At 39.4% G+C, this 17898-nt stretch overlaps 1 protein-coding gene across 4 annotated transcripts; it reads left to right on the top strand.

Annotated features, from left to right (window-relative positions):
• Positions 1-17677, top strand: LOC139478748 (uncharacterized). Of its 4 annotated transcripts, XM_071261359.1 has the most exons (11): positions 1266-1351; positions 2957-3035; positions 5801-5993; positions 6632-6794; positions 8403-8476; positions 9075-11037; positions 11604-11830; positions 12838-12954; positions 14080-14239; positions 14642-14763; positions 16975-17677. In XM_071261359.1, the coding sequence occupies exons 3-11, from the start codon at positions 5802-5804 to the stop codon at positions 17128-17130; spliced, it is 3174 nt and encodes a 1057-aa protein (XP_071117460.1). In that variant the 5' UTR covers positions 1266-1351; positions 2957-3035; position 5801; the 3' UTR covers positions 17131-17677. The 4 variants fall into 4 exon arrangements, with proteins under 4 accessions (XP_071117461.1, XP_071117460.1, XP_071117459.1 ...); XM_071261360.1 differs by lacking the exons at positions 1266-1351; positions 2957-3035 and adding an exon at positions 1-187; XM_071261358.1 differs by lacking the exon at positions 2957-3035.
• Positions 17678-17898: the final 221 nt, after the last annotated feature.

Genomic DNA, 17898 nt, shown 5'->3' with positions numbered 1-17898 from the left:
TGCTTCTCGTAGCATTATGGGTGAATGCACAAATTGTTCAATAGTCTGTACTGAAGTGTGTCTGTCTTCTATCCCAGACTGCCATGGCTATGAGACTACATGCGATGATTAGTGAAGTTTGTACATACTGTCTTGGATCGCCATTTTGTGAAGAGAATGTGGAGTACTGACAGCAGGGTCCTTTACTGTGAGTTATTTTCAAGTTTCATGTTTCAAATACATATTCATACATGCAGTAATGATAAACCTAAGCGCCATGTTTATATATGATCCATCCCATTAGTATTGTGGGGGTTGGAAATGGGTCAATGACAGGCGGCCGGAACTATCAAACCACATAACGGGTGTGTGTTTTCGTGTCAGACCACAGCATTTGTTGAAGTATGGTTAGTTAGGGACCAGTTCAAAAGTTTGATGCTGGATAAAAAATACTTAATTCCCTAAGTTTTGAGACATATCCCCCACGAAGCCCAGAAACATAATTCTGAATATGTTGAATTGAGTTTAGTGGGCTCTTGTGTCACGCCTTATTGAGGCCCATTCACGCCCCATCCCTTAACATAAGGAATTATGATTATTTATCAGATATTGAACTCATAGTCCCTTATATTTGTAAGATGACATATAAACTGTTGGTAACATTTACAACAAAATCCAAATGAGTTTGGCATATCTAATATTATCATTTTCCAGATTTGTTGATTCATAAATTAATTAAGTTTGTTTGTGGTTGGAATGAAATTTGTAGTGATCAGAATTCCACCTGTCATATTGCTGTATGGGGTGCTGCAGCGCTCTGTTCATTGCTGCTGATGTCGCCGCCCCAGTGCTGTAACAGTGAGAAGAGAAGCAAGCAGTATATATGTTGCTGTGTGCTAAAGCCTTTTTCTTCACTACAAAAAATATTCATGATCCCGAACTTTTTTGTTCAACAGATTATATATTTTTCTTAATTTAAATTTTCTACTTGATCTCTTAAAATAGTATTGTTAAATTTAGTAAAATAAAGAAAAGGTGATATGATTTTTTTCATCACTAAAGTAAGTTTTAAGTTAAAAATAAGCCCTACAAAATGTCTTAATCTTTTAAAAGATGTTATGTAAAAGAAATATCCAATTAAAATTGTTTACAGGCCAGTGACATCCACCACAAGCAATATGTTGTTAGGATATCCCTTTATACAGATAGATAGATATATATAGATATTCCCGCCTTTTGTTGCTGGGCTGTCAAATAAGCCAATAGATTGTTTGCCAGTAGAGGGCGTCCTTTAACATGGCTGCCTTCCAACCTCTGAGATGAAGCCAATACTATTAGAAAACCATATCAAACAGAAGTAGTGAATTTCAAGGTAACAGGGCAATCAGATTGTGCGATTTAATGACTTTTTAATCTCAGCTGGGTGAACACTATGTCAGATAATCTGCCTTTTCAAGTACTAGCATCTGCACTTGCAGCCTCGTGGTGTCGGCATCGTCCATTCATGATTTCCTTATGATTAAAGTGATATATCCTACTTACTTGGACACACTACACTTGTATAAATGATGTGTTCCCAACACATCTGCTTCGTTGATTCTTTTCACCGACTCCCTGTGATTGTCCCATTCAGCTGTTTCCATGACATGCTTATCAGATCACATTACTGTGCAGCGTTTTAAATGTCAATGAAATATGTACAGAGCTGTGGTTTTTAGTCTGATGATTAAGTATCAGCGAATGTAACAGTTGCCCCGAATGTGTCTCCCCCTACACCTCCCCTCCCAACATTCGGAGGAGATGGGAAACATCCTGTAGTGTGTGGCATAGTGAGTTGTTAAAGTATGAACATGTTACTACAAAGTAGACACAATTATGGATAACAACTTCTTTAATTACTTAGTCTGTCTTACAGACCATGATACAAATACCTTATTCAACGTAATAAGTGCCCAGGGCACTCTTAAAATTAGAAATAGGGGGCTCTTATTAGAATATTATTTTGGTGAAAAAAGACAGAAATGAAAGATAAATTTCGTGGTTTATGGTGACAGCCTGAAATGTTTATGTACAAATTTTATTGCCAATAATTAAGGGTGCATATGACACACGAGTGTGTATTATATGCGAATAAATAAGACTTGTGTACATTGATCAATCGGAAGGGGTGCTAATTGGGATTGTTCAACAGCCAATATATCAGCAAATATCTCCGTGGGCGCTTATTAGAGCGGGGTGCTTATTACGTTGAATACAGTATGTATCAAATACAGCCCATGCATGTCTATAATGTTTGGCAAGTCTAGATCACTGCAGAATCTGAAAATGAAGAGAGTCACTGGGCTCCTTTTTATTATATTTTTATTAAGATAACTGAACAACTGTTTTTTTCTGTACTATATGTTCATTCCAGAGTCTAGATGTTAATCTATTAATTACTGTAAATGCAATGTTTCGATATAGATCCTTACACCATGGTCAAACTGCTTTGCTTGACAACTGTATAAGGATCTTTTCTGAAATGTCACTTTTACAGTAACTGAAGAAGTTGTTGTCTAGAAACTGTGTCTACTTTGTCATCCATCAACTTCTAAGTAATGAGCATCAAACAGTTCAACATGTTACTTACCCTAATTTTCACTAAACCCTGGTTATTTGTAAGAACATTTTCAAGGTGATTTAATCTTAAGATAACCTCAACTGAAAGCATTTAAATGTAAACAAAAATAGAAAACGCTATCATAGCATGAGATGGGTAGGTATTAGGGTGGGTATTAGGGTGTGTTTTTTGGGTGTTAAGTTTAATGGCAACTGAAACACTGTAAACAATATTGCCTTAGAAACCACAAGAGCAATTTTCCCGGAATGTTGCATACTTTATTCCACCATTTCAACCACAAGAGCAATTATCCCGGAATGTTGCATACTTTATTCCACCATTATAAGCCTACTGCCACTTTTGCCTATTGTATTATAGGTATCTTCCAATGTCATAGTCACCTTGTAAGGGGTACTACTTTCAAGCGAGGCCTGCTTTGAGGTATTACATTTGTCTGGTAAGATCTAGGTTTTATAAGGTAAAGATCTATGGATGAACAATTTCTTTATTACAATTAGGAGTGATGTTTTAGTGTAGGTTCTAACACCGTTAACATCACTTGCTTGAACCTACACTGATACGTCGCTCCCAATTGTAATAGAGAAGTTGTTCATCCACATATCTTATCTTTACTTAGGACTCCCAACTTCTAAATGCCTCTCAAAGAAGCTAGGTTTTACATTTTACATTTTATAAACTGGCCTTTAGATATGAATATGATGTTCATTTTTGAATGACTAAAAGTCACAATTTTTTCCACATGAAAATTCCATGACGTGAATTGAACCTTCAACCTCATATAACATGTTGAGTTTTGTAACCCACTGTTTTCCCACTAAGCCATTGGTACAGGTGATGAAAGATTGGTCAATTTTACATGTAATGACTTCAGTGCATGCTGCACATGGTCCTTCTCTGGCACTCTTTGATCAAATTCCTTTTGTGTCACTATATGGTATTCCCATGTTTTCTTATTTTTTCTGGTATTTCTTGCTTTTGGTCAGTTCATAAGTTGGATAAAACACTCCTCGTCGGTTTTGGTTGAAAATGTAAAACCTCAGATAGAGGTAAAAGCCTGACGACCCTTTGGCTTTCCCTCGCTTGAGGTTTTACATTTTCAGTTGGGAGGAGTGTTTTATCCTTAACATAATGACACTGGAATTTGTTCGAGGGGTTCAAATCTGTTTTTAAAAATGGCCACCATGGCAGGCACATTGAGAAACCTGCTTGTAGTCATTGCTTATCCATATTTGTTCAAAATGTAATAAATAATTTGTGCAATGTGTTGTTTGTAAGGGGGTTCAACACGTATCTTAATTTTTTAAAGATGTGAAGTTTGATGTGATGTGTGGTGTATGTGTATAGTTAGTTATATACTGGGGTATATACTGAAAAAACGTTGAAAACATTAACATTTTTATAATATTTGACAAAATGATAACAAAAATCACTTTGAGCTGTATGTGTATTTAGATAGAAGACAATTAAACACAACAATATCATTTTGTCACAGTCATCATTCTTTGTCATGCAAGTAAATCTTTACTGCAATTAAAGTTGATTTCTTGTCCTACTAGTTAAAGTTGATTATGCGTTATTGTGTGTCATAGTATATTGTAGCGATATGTAAAATTTCATATATGTGAATGCTGAATTTTGAAATTATAACCATTTCTGGTATTATGATATTCAGGATTGATTTTTGAGGACTTTTAGTAATGCATTACCAAAATTGTATCCTGCACAATTTTCTCCCTGATCGATGCTGACCCTGATCCTAAAGGCTTTATGTCCCTTCAACGCCCACTCACAATTTATCACATGTATGTAATGACAAAACTCACATCTCTGTTCAAGTGTTCTGCCCGTCATATGGGTTTTCTGACGCTTGAGAAACAGTCTTAGTTTTCTCTCTAATCACATGAACAACTGTAAAACATGTCATTCACTTATAAAAGACAACTTCCTCTTAAAAACAAGTCATTATCTGACTATTTACAACGTCTGTGTGATGCTACAGCCCCATTCTAGCAAGAGTAATCGAGATAAACATAAACCCCATAATACCAGCCTAGTTCTTCAGCAACCCATGCTTGCCGTAAAAGATGACTTTGCTTGTCGTAAAAGGCGACTAACGGGATCGGGTGGTCAGGCTTGCTGACTTGGTTGATGCATGTCATTGTATCCCAATTGCGTGGGTCGATGCGCATGACAACAATCACTGGATTGTCTGGTCCAGACTCGATTATTTAAAGACCACCGTCATATAGCTGGAACATTGCTGAGTGCGGCGTTAAACAACAAACCAATCAACCAACCAACAGTGATGTTAATTACCAGAGCTCTTTGTCGTCTCTCATGGGAGACAACTCCACCACTTAAGCCTGTGTTGCAGGTCTTGCCCACAGACAGCTGATAACTCAACCTGAGCCATCAGCCTTCCACTGTTTGTTCCGTACCTTAGCTGCATCCGAAACTATTGAATATTCTGGGGGCAACCTGGGATTTATATCGGTCACTGCCTCCAAACACGCAATTTCTTTCATTGCAAGGTGCCGAACAATTTTTTATGTGTGTTCACAACACTTCCTATTTCAACACATCCAACATGTCCTGCAAACAACTTTTTGTGTGTGGAAAAACCTGAGGACATTATATTTTTCAGTAATTTATTTTTTTAAACCTTTCCAGCCCCTCTCACCTGCCTCATGTGTCCAAAGCCCTCAGAAATCCTCTTCCCAAGGCCTCCAGTGTCCACCCTCCACCCACAGACGGGGTTGACCATGCATCAGCCTTGGATGACTTGGACCTCTTTCCATGAACTACCACTTTCATTTGACATTAGATAAAGGACTGCCTCCATGGTCTAGTGCTAGAGCGTCCACCCGGAAGGCGGAACGTCCGCATTTGGATCCCCGGCCGCGTCATACCTTTATTTGTATTTGTTGTTCCCCTGTCTGGCGCTCAGCATTAAGGGGTTAAGACAATGACTGGTCGGCTCGGAGTCAGTATACTGTGTCTGAGTGGGGTATTCATGTTAAACTGCGACATGGTATCTCAGTGAGCTAGCACCATAAATTGGCATCAGTCCGGACTAGTACAAGAAGCATCACACACACATATACATGCACGTCGCTATATTAGTGCAATAATCTTGGACACAACGTTAAACCCAATTTCACCATTTGATTAAAACACTATGACTTTTCTCCATGTTTGCAGAATGGCAACTCCTGGCAGACTAAGCATAGAGTGTACCGGGGAGGAGGAGGAGCTATCACATATTGCCACGAGTCACAGCATCAGGGCGTTGCCCACCTTGTCGTCTCTCCCTGCAACCCATACTGGCCTAGAATCTACCCAGCTGGCAGTTGATAGTCCCTGCCTGTTTGTTGGCAGTTGCCATGTTGACCAGGTAACACTGAGAGCACTTCCTGAGACATACCGGTACATCACACAGGCAATTATCGTTAAGATTATCATGTTAGTATGTGATATAAAACCTATGGTTTTGGCAGACCATAGACCTATATTGGTATATTGGAGTTTGGTTAGGTGATTTTTTTCCCCAAACATTTTAGGTTCAAATAAAAGTTCTGTTTTTGAAATATAATAAGGAAAATTAAAAAAACAAAACGGTTAAGTGAAAGACTTTAGTTACTGTCCTTCCTCTTTTAGACTACAGAGAATTTTTTATCGTTACTGAACACACTCGGCTAGAAGAAAACAAAATCTTCTCAAAATTTTAATTTTTTTCAGTGTCTGTGAATTTTAAGTCAGAGCAAGTATTATATAATTTAAAAAAATACGTAAATAATTTGCATAATGGACACAATCTGGACCTCCAATAATCTCATTGAGATCTCCCAGAGACAGACAAAAGTTGTAGTTGGCCATATTCTGTGAGGTCAGTATATAATAGTGGAAGTGTGAGTTATTCTCAATTTCACAGTTGTGGTTCCCGTCCACTGTCACAAAGTACAAACATGTAATGATTACAATGATTATACCTGACAGGACAGTAAACACATTTGGATCTCAATATTCTTGAAGGTGGAGAACCCTCATCCCACAAGTCCACAGGCGCCCGTTGTGATCAAAGTTGTGCTGAACGGAGATGATGTGGAAACAGTGAATGTGGCGAGAGACGGAGGAAATGCATCCGTCAAACTCCAAGTCTGTGGTCAATCGAGGGGCGATAAAGGGAAGAGTAATGGTAATCTTTGAATGGTCTTTTCTTAGGAATTATGTTTGTGTGATGATATATGTTATTGATGTGGGGGCAGGAGTGGCCCTGTCGTCTGAGGCTATGCAATTCACCGTGAAGAGTTGCATCCCCTGGGCACACCAGAAATCTGTGATTAAGGGTTCGAATCCCGGTTCCCCCTGTCTATGTTTCTTAATTTGTCAGTACCATACCCATGCCATGTTCTGTCTGAGGCAGCAGCCTTTTGTGATTCTTGCAATAATTTATTGATTGGTGCATGATATTTAGGGTCAGTGGGACATAGGGTCAGATGGGTTTATTTCATAAAACTGTTAAAAAAATATTTTACATTACTCATGCAGCTGCATCATTTATTGAATGTAAACATGGTGATTTTCGTTACCTTAGGCTTCTCAATTTATTATCACTACCTTTCATTGGCTGAAAGTCACAGATGGTCCAATCAGAATCGGGCCTAGAGATTTCTGTAGTTCCGATTATGCCAAAGATGTTTCTTCCTCAAATAACCTCGGCATCATAGAATCTCCAACCACAAGCTGTCTTAGGGATACACAGAATATTTCATATGTCGCACGTGACAGTGACATGGTGACAAAAAATGGAGAAAGGAAGAAATTTTCAATGAACCTGGCATATTGACTACACATGGTTGTGACATAACTCAGAAAAAAATACTACCTCATGTCAGCTTTGCATAAATCATGGGAAATCTTATTTCCAATATGGGAAATCTTATTTCCAATAACAAAGCTATTTTTGAACGGCAGTGATCACAAACAAGCTATTGAGGCTAAATACTGTATTCGACTTTATAGGTGCCCTGCTCTAATAAGCGGCCACGGCGATATTTGCTAATATATTGGCTAGTGAACAATCCCAATTTGCACCCCTTCTAATTGATCAATGTACACAAGACTTATTTATTTGCGTTTGATATGCACTCATGTGTTATATGCACCCTTAATTATGGGCAAATAAATTCTGGAAAAATATATCTGTGGTATATAAACATTTCAGGCTGTCAGCATAAACCACAAAATTTATCTTTTCCACCAAAATAATATTTTAATAAGCGCCCCCTATTTCTAATTGTAAGAGCGCCCTTGGCGCTTATTACGTTGATTAGGGTATGTGATGTTGGACCTTATTTCTGCATTATGTTACATCTGAGAAAGCTGACATGCAAAACATTCCATGTATCGGTAACGTCAATAGCCTGTATGATCTCTCAGAGTGTGATCCCATAAGTTTTGAAAATGACCTGATGTTTTGTTTGCTGAAGGGATCCTTGTCCCCACTTGTCTAAATTCTTAGCAGAACATTATCACACCCGTGAGTTTCACCAAAACGATACATGTCTGAGACCTGTGTCAAAGCGGGATTAAACCCAACTCACTCACTCACTCACTCACTCACTCACTCACTCACTCACTCACTCACTCACTCACTCACTCACTCACTCACTCACTCACACACACTCACTCACTCACTCACTCACTCACCCACCCACTCACTCACTCACAGTGTTTCTATATCATTGTATTATGAGCTTGGAATTGTATTACAATAGTTCTTTAACGCCTTATTTGTTTTCAGGAACCTCAGACCCTGATGTTTCCATTTACAAGTCGCTATCTAAGCTATCCATGGCCACAGTCATCAAACTTATTGTAAGTAGAGACAATGGCAAATTTGTTTAGTGTCCCAACTTATTCTGGATCTCTATGGTTATGCTACAAGTCACTAATGTTAGCATTTCTTTCTGACTATGCACCCATTCCTTCTGACTTTTCATATGGTTGAATACAGATATGACTTAAGTCAACTTCAGTGTATGCATGACCAGATTGTTTGATACATACATTGTATATCCAAATACGTTTTGCCAGGGCTTTGGTAAAAAAATTCCCAATCGGACATTTTGTACCTATCTCTTGAGACCTACAGTGAATACCCTGGTAGGGTTGGGTAATAGGGGATGGGTACCCGGGTAGTTAATTGGGACTCGTCCCAGCCCTAGAACCTACTTATGTGACATTACAGGTCAACAGTTATAAGAAGTTTCACAGTATACAGTCAGTGAACATAACATTTTTGCCTGGCTAAAATACATGTTTCTTATTTTGTAAATATTAGGGGTAATATTTCTCATTCATAACATACTTTTCTCCTTATTTATAATTGTAACATTTATTTTTGCAAAATTTAGGGTATGTGTGTCTGTAAAACAAGAAAAAATAATTATATCTGCATTATTTGTTTTTTCAGATGCTACTCCAGATTATCATCTTTGCACCAGTCTGTTCTGTGATTATCTTAATTGCAAAAGGAAATGTGTTGAACATACACTGTAACAATGTGTACAACAACTATCACTCACCACCTCTGCCTGTCAATAAGACAGAACAGCCAGTTCTTGACAGGACCACTGGTCATGGGGCCAATAAGACGGAACAGCCAGTTCTTGACAGGACCACTGGTCATGGGGCCAATAAGACGGAACAATCAGTTCTTGACAGGACTACTGGTCATGGGGCCAATAAGACGGAACAACCAGTTCTTGACTGGACCACTGGTCATGGGGCCAATAAGACGGAACAATCAGTTCTTGACAGGACTACTGGTCATGGGGCCAATAAGACGGAACAATCAGTTCTTGACAGGACTACTGGTCATGGGGCCAATAAGACGGAACAACCAGTTCTTGACTGGACCACTGGTCTTGGCGCCTACGGGTCAGATGATGCACCTGTCAATGAAATGGAACAACCAGTCAGTAACAGCAATAGTGGAAATAGCAACTGTAGAACAGATATTGCTGCAGCAGAGGGGTCTTTGCATCACAGGTCCATTCCTCTGGAGAGGCTTGAGAAATCAAAGACAGCTCCCAAGAACATGATTCAGGCTAAACAAATTCTGCCAAAACCAAGATCTGAGGATGACCTGAGTCCATTGTCTCCTCCAGAGCTTCCTCAATATGGTTTGCAAACAAACAGATACTACCATGACATGGGACAAAGGCTTGGAGATGCTCAAAACCAGCAACGCGTATCCCAAGGAGACAATGAGGACCATTGTTACTGGATATCTTCAAGAACACATGCAAGAGTAAAGTTTGCCATGGCGCCACTTGAATACAGCTGTCCAGATGATCAGGAAGAGATTGATGTGAAACAGCTGCGGAAGGAGCAAAGAGGGTCAACCATGACAAAGGACTTCACAGCTCTTGCTATGCAAGGAGACAGCAGCAGCAGACAGGAGGACAAATCTATCACTGGCACTGGCCCTGACACCCTTACCCAAGGACTTGGCAAGTTGGAACGTCTGATAGGTCCTCTTCTGCAAGTCTCGACTGTTACGGTAACATTGTTTATTGTCACCTTTGCTTATGCGAAAGCCTTACTGCAGCTGCTCTATGCATTGACCAAAAAATTGAATTGTATCCTTGACAAAGGGAAGCAATATGTTAGTACTGGAAGGACCATCATTTCTTCAGCCTGTTTCCAATTAATATGCTGTGTTGTGGCCAAGTTGTTCCCAATCGGTGTTTCTTCATATTTTTCGATGATTTTGATGATGTTGATGGAGTGTTCAATATCTGCCCATGGTGAGAGTCAGGACAGTTTTGACAGTGGTGCACCAGCATCAGAAGGGTTACGTGTCCGCAGTGACCGCGAGAGAACACAGAAACAGAAGGAGGACACTAAATATGCTGGCTACATATTCGAAGAATTGACCATCACAAATAGTATACAAAATGTCAGGTCTGTTGACACCAAGAATACATCCCCAGATGAGAGTTTTGTGCAAGATCGATGTGATGACATGGACGAAGTTAAGCAAAGTAATGATCCGTCTGATGAAACTGAAAATGATCACTCATCTTTAGCTGATTCAAAACTGCTCGTAAATGAGATGAGAGAAGTCCAAGATTTTGGAAGAGGGATGTTTGGAGACTCCTCTACAGAAGCAGGGATATTAAACAGGCGTGGATTCAGAGACACAGGTGTTGAAGAACCTTCTGCGTGTCATGACATGCAGAGTGGAGAAGTCGAGACAAGGATAACCTCACTGCCTGAGGATGCACATATCATCTATTCAAGGGAGTTGCCAGGGAAACCCCAAGTCCTCTTATCTCCAGGAGGATACAGCTTTGATGACACAGTGGAGACTGATGCTGGAGGCAATGAGAAAGTGGAACATATCTCGGACATTCTCAACTCACAACCTGGTAAATAAGCCTGCATGGATATTTTCATTCCTCATTAAGCAGTAAATATGTACCTACACCAGTTTGAGGGAATAAATAGAGAATCTCACCCAAGTGTCTTTTGATATCAAATATATCACCGAGTGTTGGTATATTTGATATAAAAAGACACGAGGGTGAGATTTTATTTATCATCTAACATCATTCTTCCAACCTTTTCAGTTTGTAGATAGTAATAAGCAGTGTCTGAAGTGTAAAAAGTACTGCTAACAGATTCAGTATCAGAGCCATTAGTGATGTCATTTGATTGTGACATCATTTTTACCAATGACCTCACAATGGTCTGCAAAGCATTGTTATGCAATTTCATTGCAGCGCTATCTACAATGTAGATATCGCTTGATCTCGCCCAAGCCATATCTCCTGTTGGAGCCGGTTTGGGACGATAATAGAATTTAAGAGATTGAATCAAGATTTCTTTTTGAACCTAAGATAAGAACTAAGGAGTTAAGGGTTTTTTCATATTGATCATACAAGCATGCATGATATTTCTATGCTGTAAATGCTTGTGATATGTTTCTACACAGGCTCAAGAGATTTGACACCTCTCCTGCACTCAGTGAAATATAAAGAGAGAGACTTTGAGCATCCTATCTTGCCTGTTGACTTCCAGCTGGATGAGCGACTGCACATGCCACCAAAGAGAAAGTACATGTGGCCACACTACCATTGCATCCATGGGGAAATGTATGACATGATGAACTTCACCCTAGGCATTGAATCAGCTCTTGATGGAACCGGAGTGTTCCTTCAGGTTAGAACTGATGGGATTGATGGGATCATGTTATTGTCACTGAGGCCTAAGGGATGAGGGTGGGTGGGGAGGGTGGGGTGTGTATGTGGATGGGGAGGGGGGAGAGGAGAGAGGTGGATGGGGAGGGGGGAGAGGAGAGAGAGAGGATGTGACGCAGTTTTTATTTTATTCCCACCCTCTCCGAATATGTGCATCCCCAAGAGACTGCCATATATTTTGGTGACCCTCACCTGATTCTCTCTGACCCACACACCCCTATTTAGTAAATGATCTGTCCCTGAGATCATCAATTGTCTCAAACCACAGATAACTCAACATATACACCTGCAAAAAAGAGTAAGCATAACCTATCCTTTATTTTCATATATAAGATAGCTACGCGATAAATCACAAAGTACAAGCATGGTTTGTTTCCTGATGAAACATTATTCTATCATAACGTCCTTTCTGGAGATTCGAATATGCCCTTGCAACTTGATGACGCTGTAAATTGGACGACTTTATTTTTGAGTTGCTCCCCATAGACAAAACTGATGTACGCATAGACATGTAGGTAAATGCAATGACCGAATGATCACATCCAAAAGAGGGAGAGATCTCACCAACTGGATGGGCAGAAAAGGTACAGATAATCGACATGAAAATTGTGAGAATATTGCTGTATTGTGCTTAAGATGTGTTTAGTCACTTTGTGCACTGAAACAAATGTGTTTTGTCAATATGTAAATGTACTACAAGAAGATGACAGTCAACATATTTGGAATTTGAAGGATTTCTAAAAAAACAAAATCTGGTTTCCTGGGTGTGTTCTGTTACTAGGTGATAGGTACATGACAGGCACAATATAATGGAAGTATATGTTTTCCAGAAATGTTTCTTGATGTGTTAATTAAACAGCCTTGTCATTGAGGGAAGGGAGACAATAATTTTTTTAAAGTTACACAGTTGTCTCCCTAAACATAAGTTTTACAGTTTATCAGAACACTTACTTTAAAAATATGTTACAGGCCTCACCACTTCATGTAGAAAATGGAAACATTCCAACCTGGTGGGTGAAATCCCTGTCCGACACCCGAACAGCCTACTTTGATCATATGGCAGAAGCTCCCTATATTGAAGAGAAGGTGAGACTTACAGTAAACAGTATTTGTCTTGTAGCAAATTTTCAATATGTGATAACACTTACTTAGTTAAGCACAAATTCTAGTTCTTTTTGGGTTGAGTCACTTCTGGGATTCTGACCCACACTGCCAGTGTGAGGCACCTAATCGCCAGCCCACAAAGTCAGCGATGTAATCCTCTCAGCCCCCAAGGTTTCCACAAAAATGAAAGTCCAACAACTGCTGGTCTAGATCACATACTTTGTGTACCCCTCTGATAAGTGTAACCTGGCATGGCTCCCATGGCCGAAGGCCATGGTCCAGATTATTTACAGACCACCATCATATGGTGGTGTCCCAAAGGCAAATATTAGAGGTTTTCAGGAAGCATTGTTTCTAACATCTTCCTGAGGCAAGAGAGTTAACTATCTATAAAAGTCTAGTTTCCACCCTTGCCGAACTAGGCCGGTATTATGGAGTTACATTTTGGCTGGGCTAACAAGTCTATGCATAGTCCAATCAAAATCGCACAACTAAATAGAAATCCGGTTTGTAAACTGTCGTGCAGATTTCCGTCGATTGCAGGATTTGCAAAATATGTGCACCTCCAACTTGTTGTCAACAGATATTTTCCAAATCTTTTTTTATGATTTTAATCAAGGTGCTCACATGATTTGATGCACTTTGCGATGTAAGACTTGTTTTATCACAATATAGATCTTGATTATCGATCAGATCGTCTTGACTGTGTGTCGCCATTTTGTCTGAATCAAATGCAAGTGATACAAAAGGTGGAATCTAATGGGTCCATATGAGAGGTTAAGAAGGGTCATAACTCGTAAAAACCACTGGTGGCGCTAGGATCAAGCCCAGGAATTCCAGCCTATTTCAGCAAGAGTGGAAACTGGACTTCTAAAGTCAGTTAACTCTCTTGCCTCAGGAAGAAGTGTTTCTTATATCAGAACATGAGCTCAGCCTTTTATCCAAGCTCTTTGAAATCTGACATTCCTAGCTGGCCAGAAACATCACTTACTGTAACTCAACATCACGCGAAAAATTTGTTTACATTTTGGGAAATCCAGTTCAAGACATGTCTCTTCATTCTTGTGTCATGAGCTGAGTCTAATAATTCTTACATTCCTGTTGCAGGTTGAAATTGAAACCTTCTTGCAAATTAGAAGACAATATGAAATCTACATCAGTCATCAAGATGATGACCCAGACAAACTGAAGATATATGGACTTAAAAAGTCTGTAGAGTATGATCAACATTTCGTGAGGGTCTTCTATCAGTGCAGGGAAGCTACTGGTAGGCAAGATCTACTTAAGTCTATTTTAAACAAATGTCTAATGTGATATTAAATCTAAATGTGTTGATTTGCATTAAAAGAAACAATTTAAGTGAAAGGATGTAAATATTTTTCCCTGTTCTATGATGTGGAATAGTGTCTGTGTTCTACTACTGGAATATGGGGAAATATGCATTTAGCAATGATGAACTATTCATTAACGAAATGCAGATGATTTGATCATATTCCTATTGGAACAAAACACAATTGCGATTGTCAGTTCACCAAAACATTAATGTTTATATTTTCAGTAGCTACTTATGTTTATTTACTAAATTCCATTTTGTTTTGAGATTTACTTAAGGTATGGTCTTCCTCTATTAAGTATGTTTAATATGTAGATGATTTCTATGTCTTGATAGGCTACATCACTGTGTTTGTGACATTCCAACCCTGGAGTGGGCGACGATTTAATCAAAGTCATCAAATGCCAAGTGGTCAGACATTGAAGTCAGTGATGGCACACCCAGCCATCCATAACTTTGTGAGTACAGTATGTCTCTACAGTGATACATCGTAGATGTAAGTTTCAGCTCGCTGAGGACAGTGAACTTATGGTTTGGTGTGTTCTCAGTATAAATATCTGATATTTTAGCACACACCTGACTGCTCACAGAATTCAAATCCAATGTCAAACTTGGCAGTCATTTGAAAATGTCATTTTTGACCATTACTCAGGCATTTCTATATGTATAATTATGAAATTTGCAGCCACAATGTAGTATGGAGTATAACACACAATATGTTTTTAACCTTTGACCTTCACTTACGCCCATTTGTCTTGTGTAACTGCATTTTCAACTTCTCTGACGAAATTAGTAGGCTTATGGAGCTGAAATTTTGCATGAAATATTCCAGCTATGGTGTCTCAAAAACATTTTGCTCGCAGAATTCCAATCAAACATGGCGGCCACATTGAAATTTTCTTGCCCATTACTCTGTCATTCCTACATGTATCGTTATGTAATGCAGTATGTGGTTTGGGGAAAACGTTTGTACCCTGATAGATAATAGCTGTAGACAGCAGGTAGACAGGTGGATGATAGCTGTAGACAACAGATAGACAGGTGGATAATAGCTGTAGACAGCAGGTGGACAGGTGGATAATAGCTGTAGACAACAGATAGACAGGTGGATAATAGCTGTAGACAACAGATAGACAGGTGGAAAATAGCTGTAGACAGCAGGTAGATGGGTGGAGAATAGCTGTAGAAAACAGATAGACAGGTGGATAATAGCTGTTGACAGCAGGTAGATGGGTGGAAAATAGCTGTAGACAACAGATAGACAGGTAGATAATAGCTGTAGACAGCAGGTAGACAGGTGGATAATAGCTATAGACAACAGATAGACAGGTGGATAATAGCTGTAGACAGCATGTAGATAGTAGCTGTATACAACAGATAGACAGGTGGATAATAGCTGTAGACAGCAGGTAGATGGGTGGATACTAGCTATAGACAACAGATAGACAGGTGGATAATAGCTGTAGACAACAGGTAGATAATAGCTGTATACAGCAGATAGACAGGTAGATAATAGCTGTAGACAGCAGGTAGACAGGTAGATAATAGCTGTAGACAGCAGGTAGACAGGTGGATAATAGCTGTAGACAGCATGTAGATAGTAGCTGTATACAACAGACAGACAGGTGGATAATAGCTGTAGACAGCAGGTAGATGGGTGGATAATAGCTGTAGACAACAGATAGACAGGTAGGTAATAGCTGTAGACAGCAGGAAGACAGGTGGATAATAGCTGTAGACAACAGAGAGAAAGGTAGATAATAGCTGTAGACAACAGATACACAGGTAGATAATAGCTGTAGACAGCAGGTAGACAGGTGACAGGTAGATGGGTGGATGGAGAAGGTGCTTCTTTTAGACATCAGCACAGCCACTGAACTCATTGAGTAAAGAAATATCATTGAAATATCTCTGAAATTTGTGATTTACTTGAAATTTAAACGTTGTTGCAGCTGAAGGTGTCACCAGCCTATATGATGCCAGTTTACCCAACACACACAAAGCTCACAGAGCAGTCAGTTCAACAGCAAAACTGACTGACTGAAATCAATGTTATGTTGTCTTACAAAATAGTTATTCAATGAAAATCTGAATCTTTGTTTAAGAAATAAAGTTTGCTCTACCCCCATGTATAGTGCATCTTCTCGAGGCAAGTGAGTTAACTTACTATAAAAGTCCAGTTTCCACCCTTGCCAAACTAGGCTGGTATTATGGAGTTACATTTTGGCTGGACTAACGGGTCTATGGATAGTCCAATCACAATCACGCAACGAACTCGAAATCTGGTCACTATAAGTGACAAATGTTCAAATTTCTTTCCGACTATGCACACATTCCTCCTGACTTTATGTGTTTGCATAAAGATAAAACTTCAATCAACTTCAGTGTATGCATGACCAGATAATTTAATACCTGTATCTAAATACACTTTTACAGGAGTACGGTCAAACGTTTCCCAATCGGACATTTTGTACCTATCTCTTGACACCTACAGCGGGTACCCGAGTAGGGTCGGGTAATAGGGGAGTGGGTACCCGGGTAGTAAATTTGGACTCGTCCCAGCCCTATGTTCGAGTGCTTTGACATTATTATAGGAATAGTTTCTTTTGCTTCATGAATTTCGTGACAGTATAGTGTCCTTGGTATATAGAATTCAAATTTGATTCCAGGTGTGTCAGCTAAAGCAAGTGTATACCAGGTTACAAGACGGCTGCTACATGAGGTTCACGATGGAGGGATGTCACGTCTACCCCTCCCCTGCTTGGAGGGTGAACCACTCATGCATCCTGGAGATCGCCCCATCAGTCCCCCACATCTCTCTATGATGTCTGGGGCGGTCGGGTAGCCTAGTGGTTAAAGCGTTCGCTCGTCACGCCAAAGCGTTCGCTCGTCACGCCGAAGACCCGGGTTCGATTCCCGACATGGGTACAATGTGTGAAGCCCATTTCTGATATGGCTGGAATATTGCTAAAAGCGGAGTAAAACCAAACTCACTCACTCACTCTATGATGTCTGGATGGACTAGATCAGCTAGCTTAATTTACTAACAAGGTTTGATTGATAAGTTCTGATCTTCTCATAGAAGGAATTGCATAAGATACGTAATTCTTTAATGTCTTCAGGTCTTTTTTTTTTTTAAAATATCATTTTAATTTAGTCTTTCTATGTTTGACAAAGAACTTATGAATCATCCCTTGTATAATAATTTAGTTTGCTATATAAGTGGATGCAGTGTGCATGTATGCATATTTTCTACAGTTGTACAAAATGCTACAACTATTTTATCGAACCAATTAAGAATATAAAAAAACGCAGGCAGTTAAGCAGTTGTTATAGTTCTCTTCTCTCTCTCACCCAGGATAGTGCCTTTTGACTGTAAAGGCAACGTTTTGGTATATAGTCTGGAAGGTAATTTAAGGTACCAACGTTTACTACAACATCTGAAAAACTATTGGACCTACTTCACTCAAAGATGGTATGAGATTATTAAACAGTCATACATAACTGGGAATCACGCATGCACGAATACGGTGTTAGCGTTAGGCGTCTCAACGTGCATGATTCCCGTGCCCCGTTTCAAGTGGAGTTGATTG

Source organism: Haliotis cracherodii, unplaced genomic scaffold, assembly GCF_022045235.1.
Source record: "Haliotis cracherodii isolate W230 unplaced genomic scaffold, xgHalCrac1.p SCAF_4, whole genome shotgun sequence".
NCBI classification, from domain to species: domain Eukaryota; kingdom Metazoa; phylum Mollusca; class Gastropoda; order Lepetellida; family Haliotidae; genus Haliotis; species Haliotis cracherodii.
The sequence above is the reverse complement of the archived record's forward strand: the minus strand, read 5'-3'. Positions and strand labels throughout refer to the sequence as shown.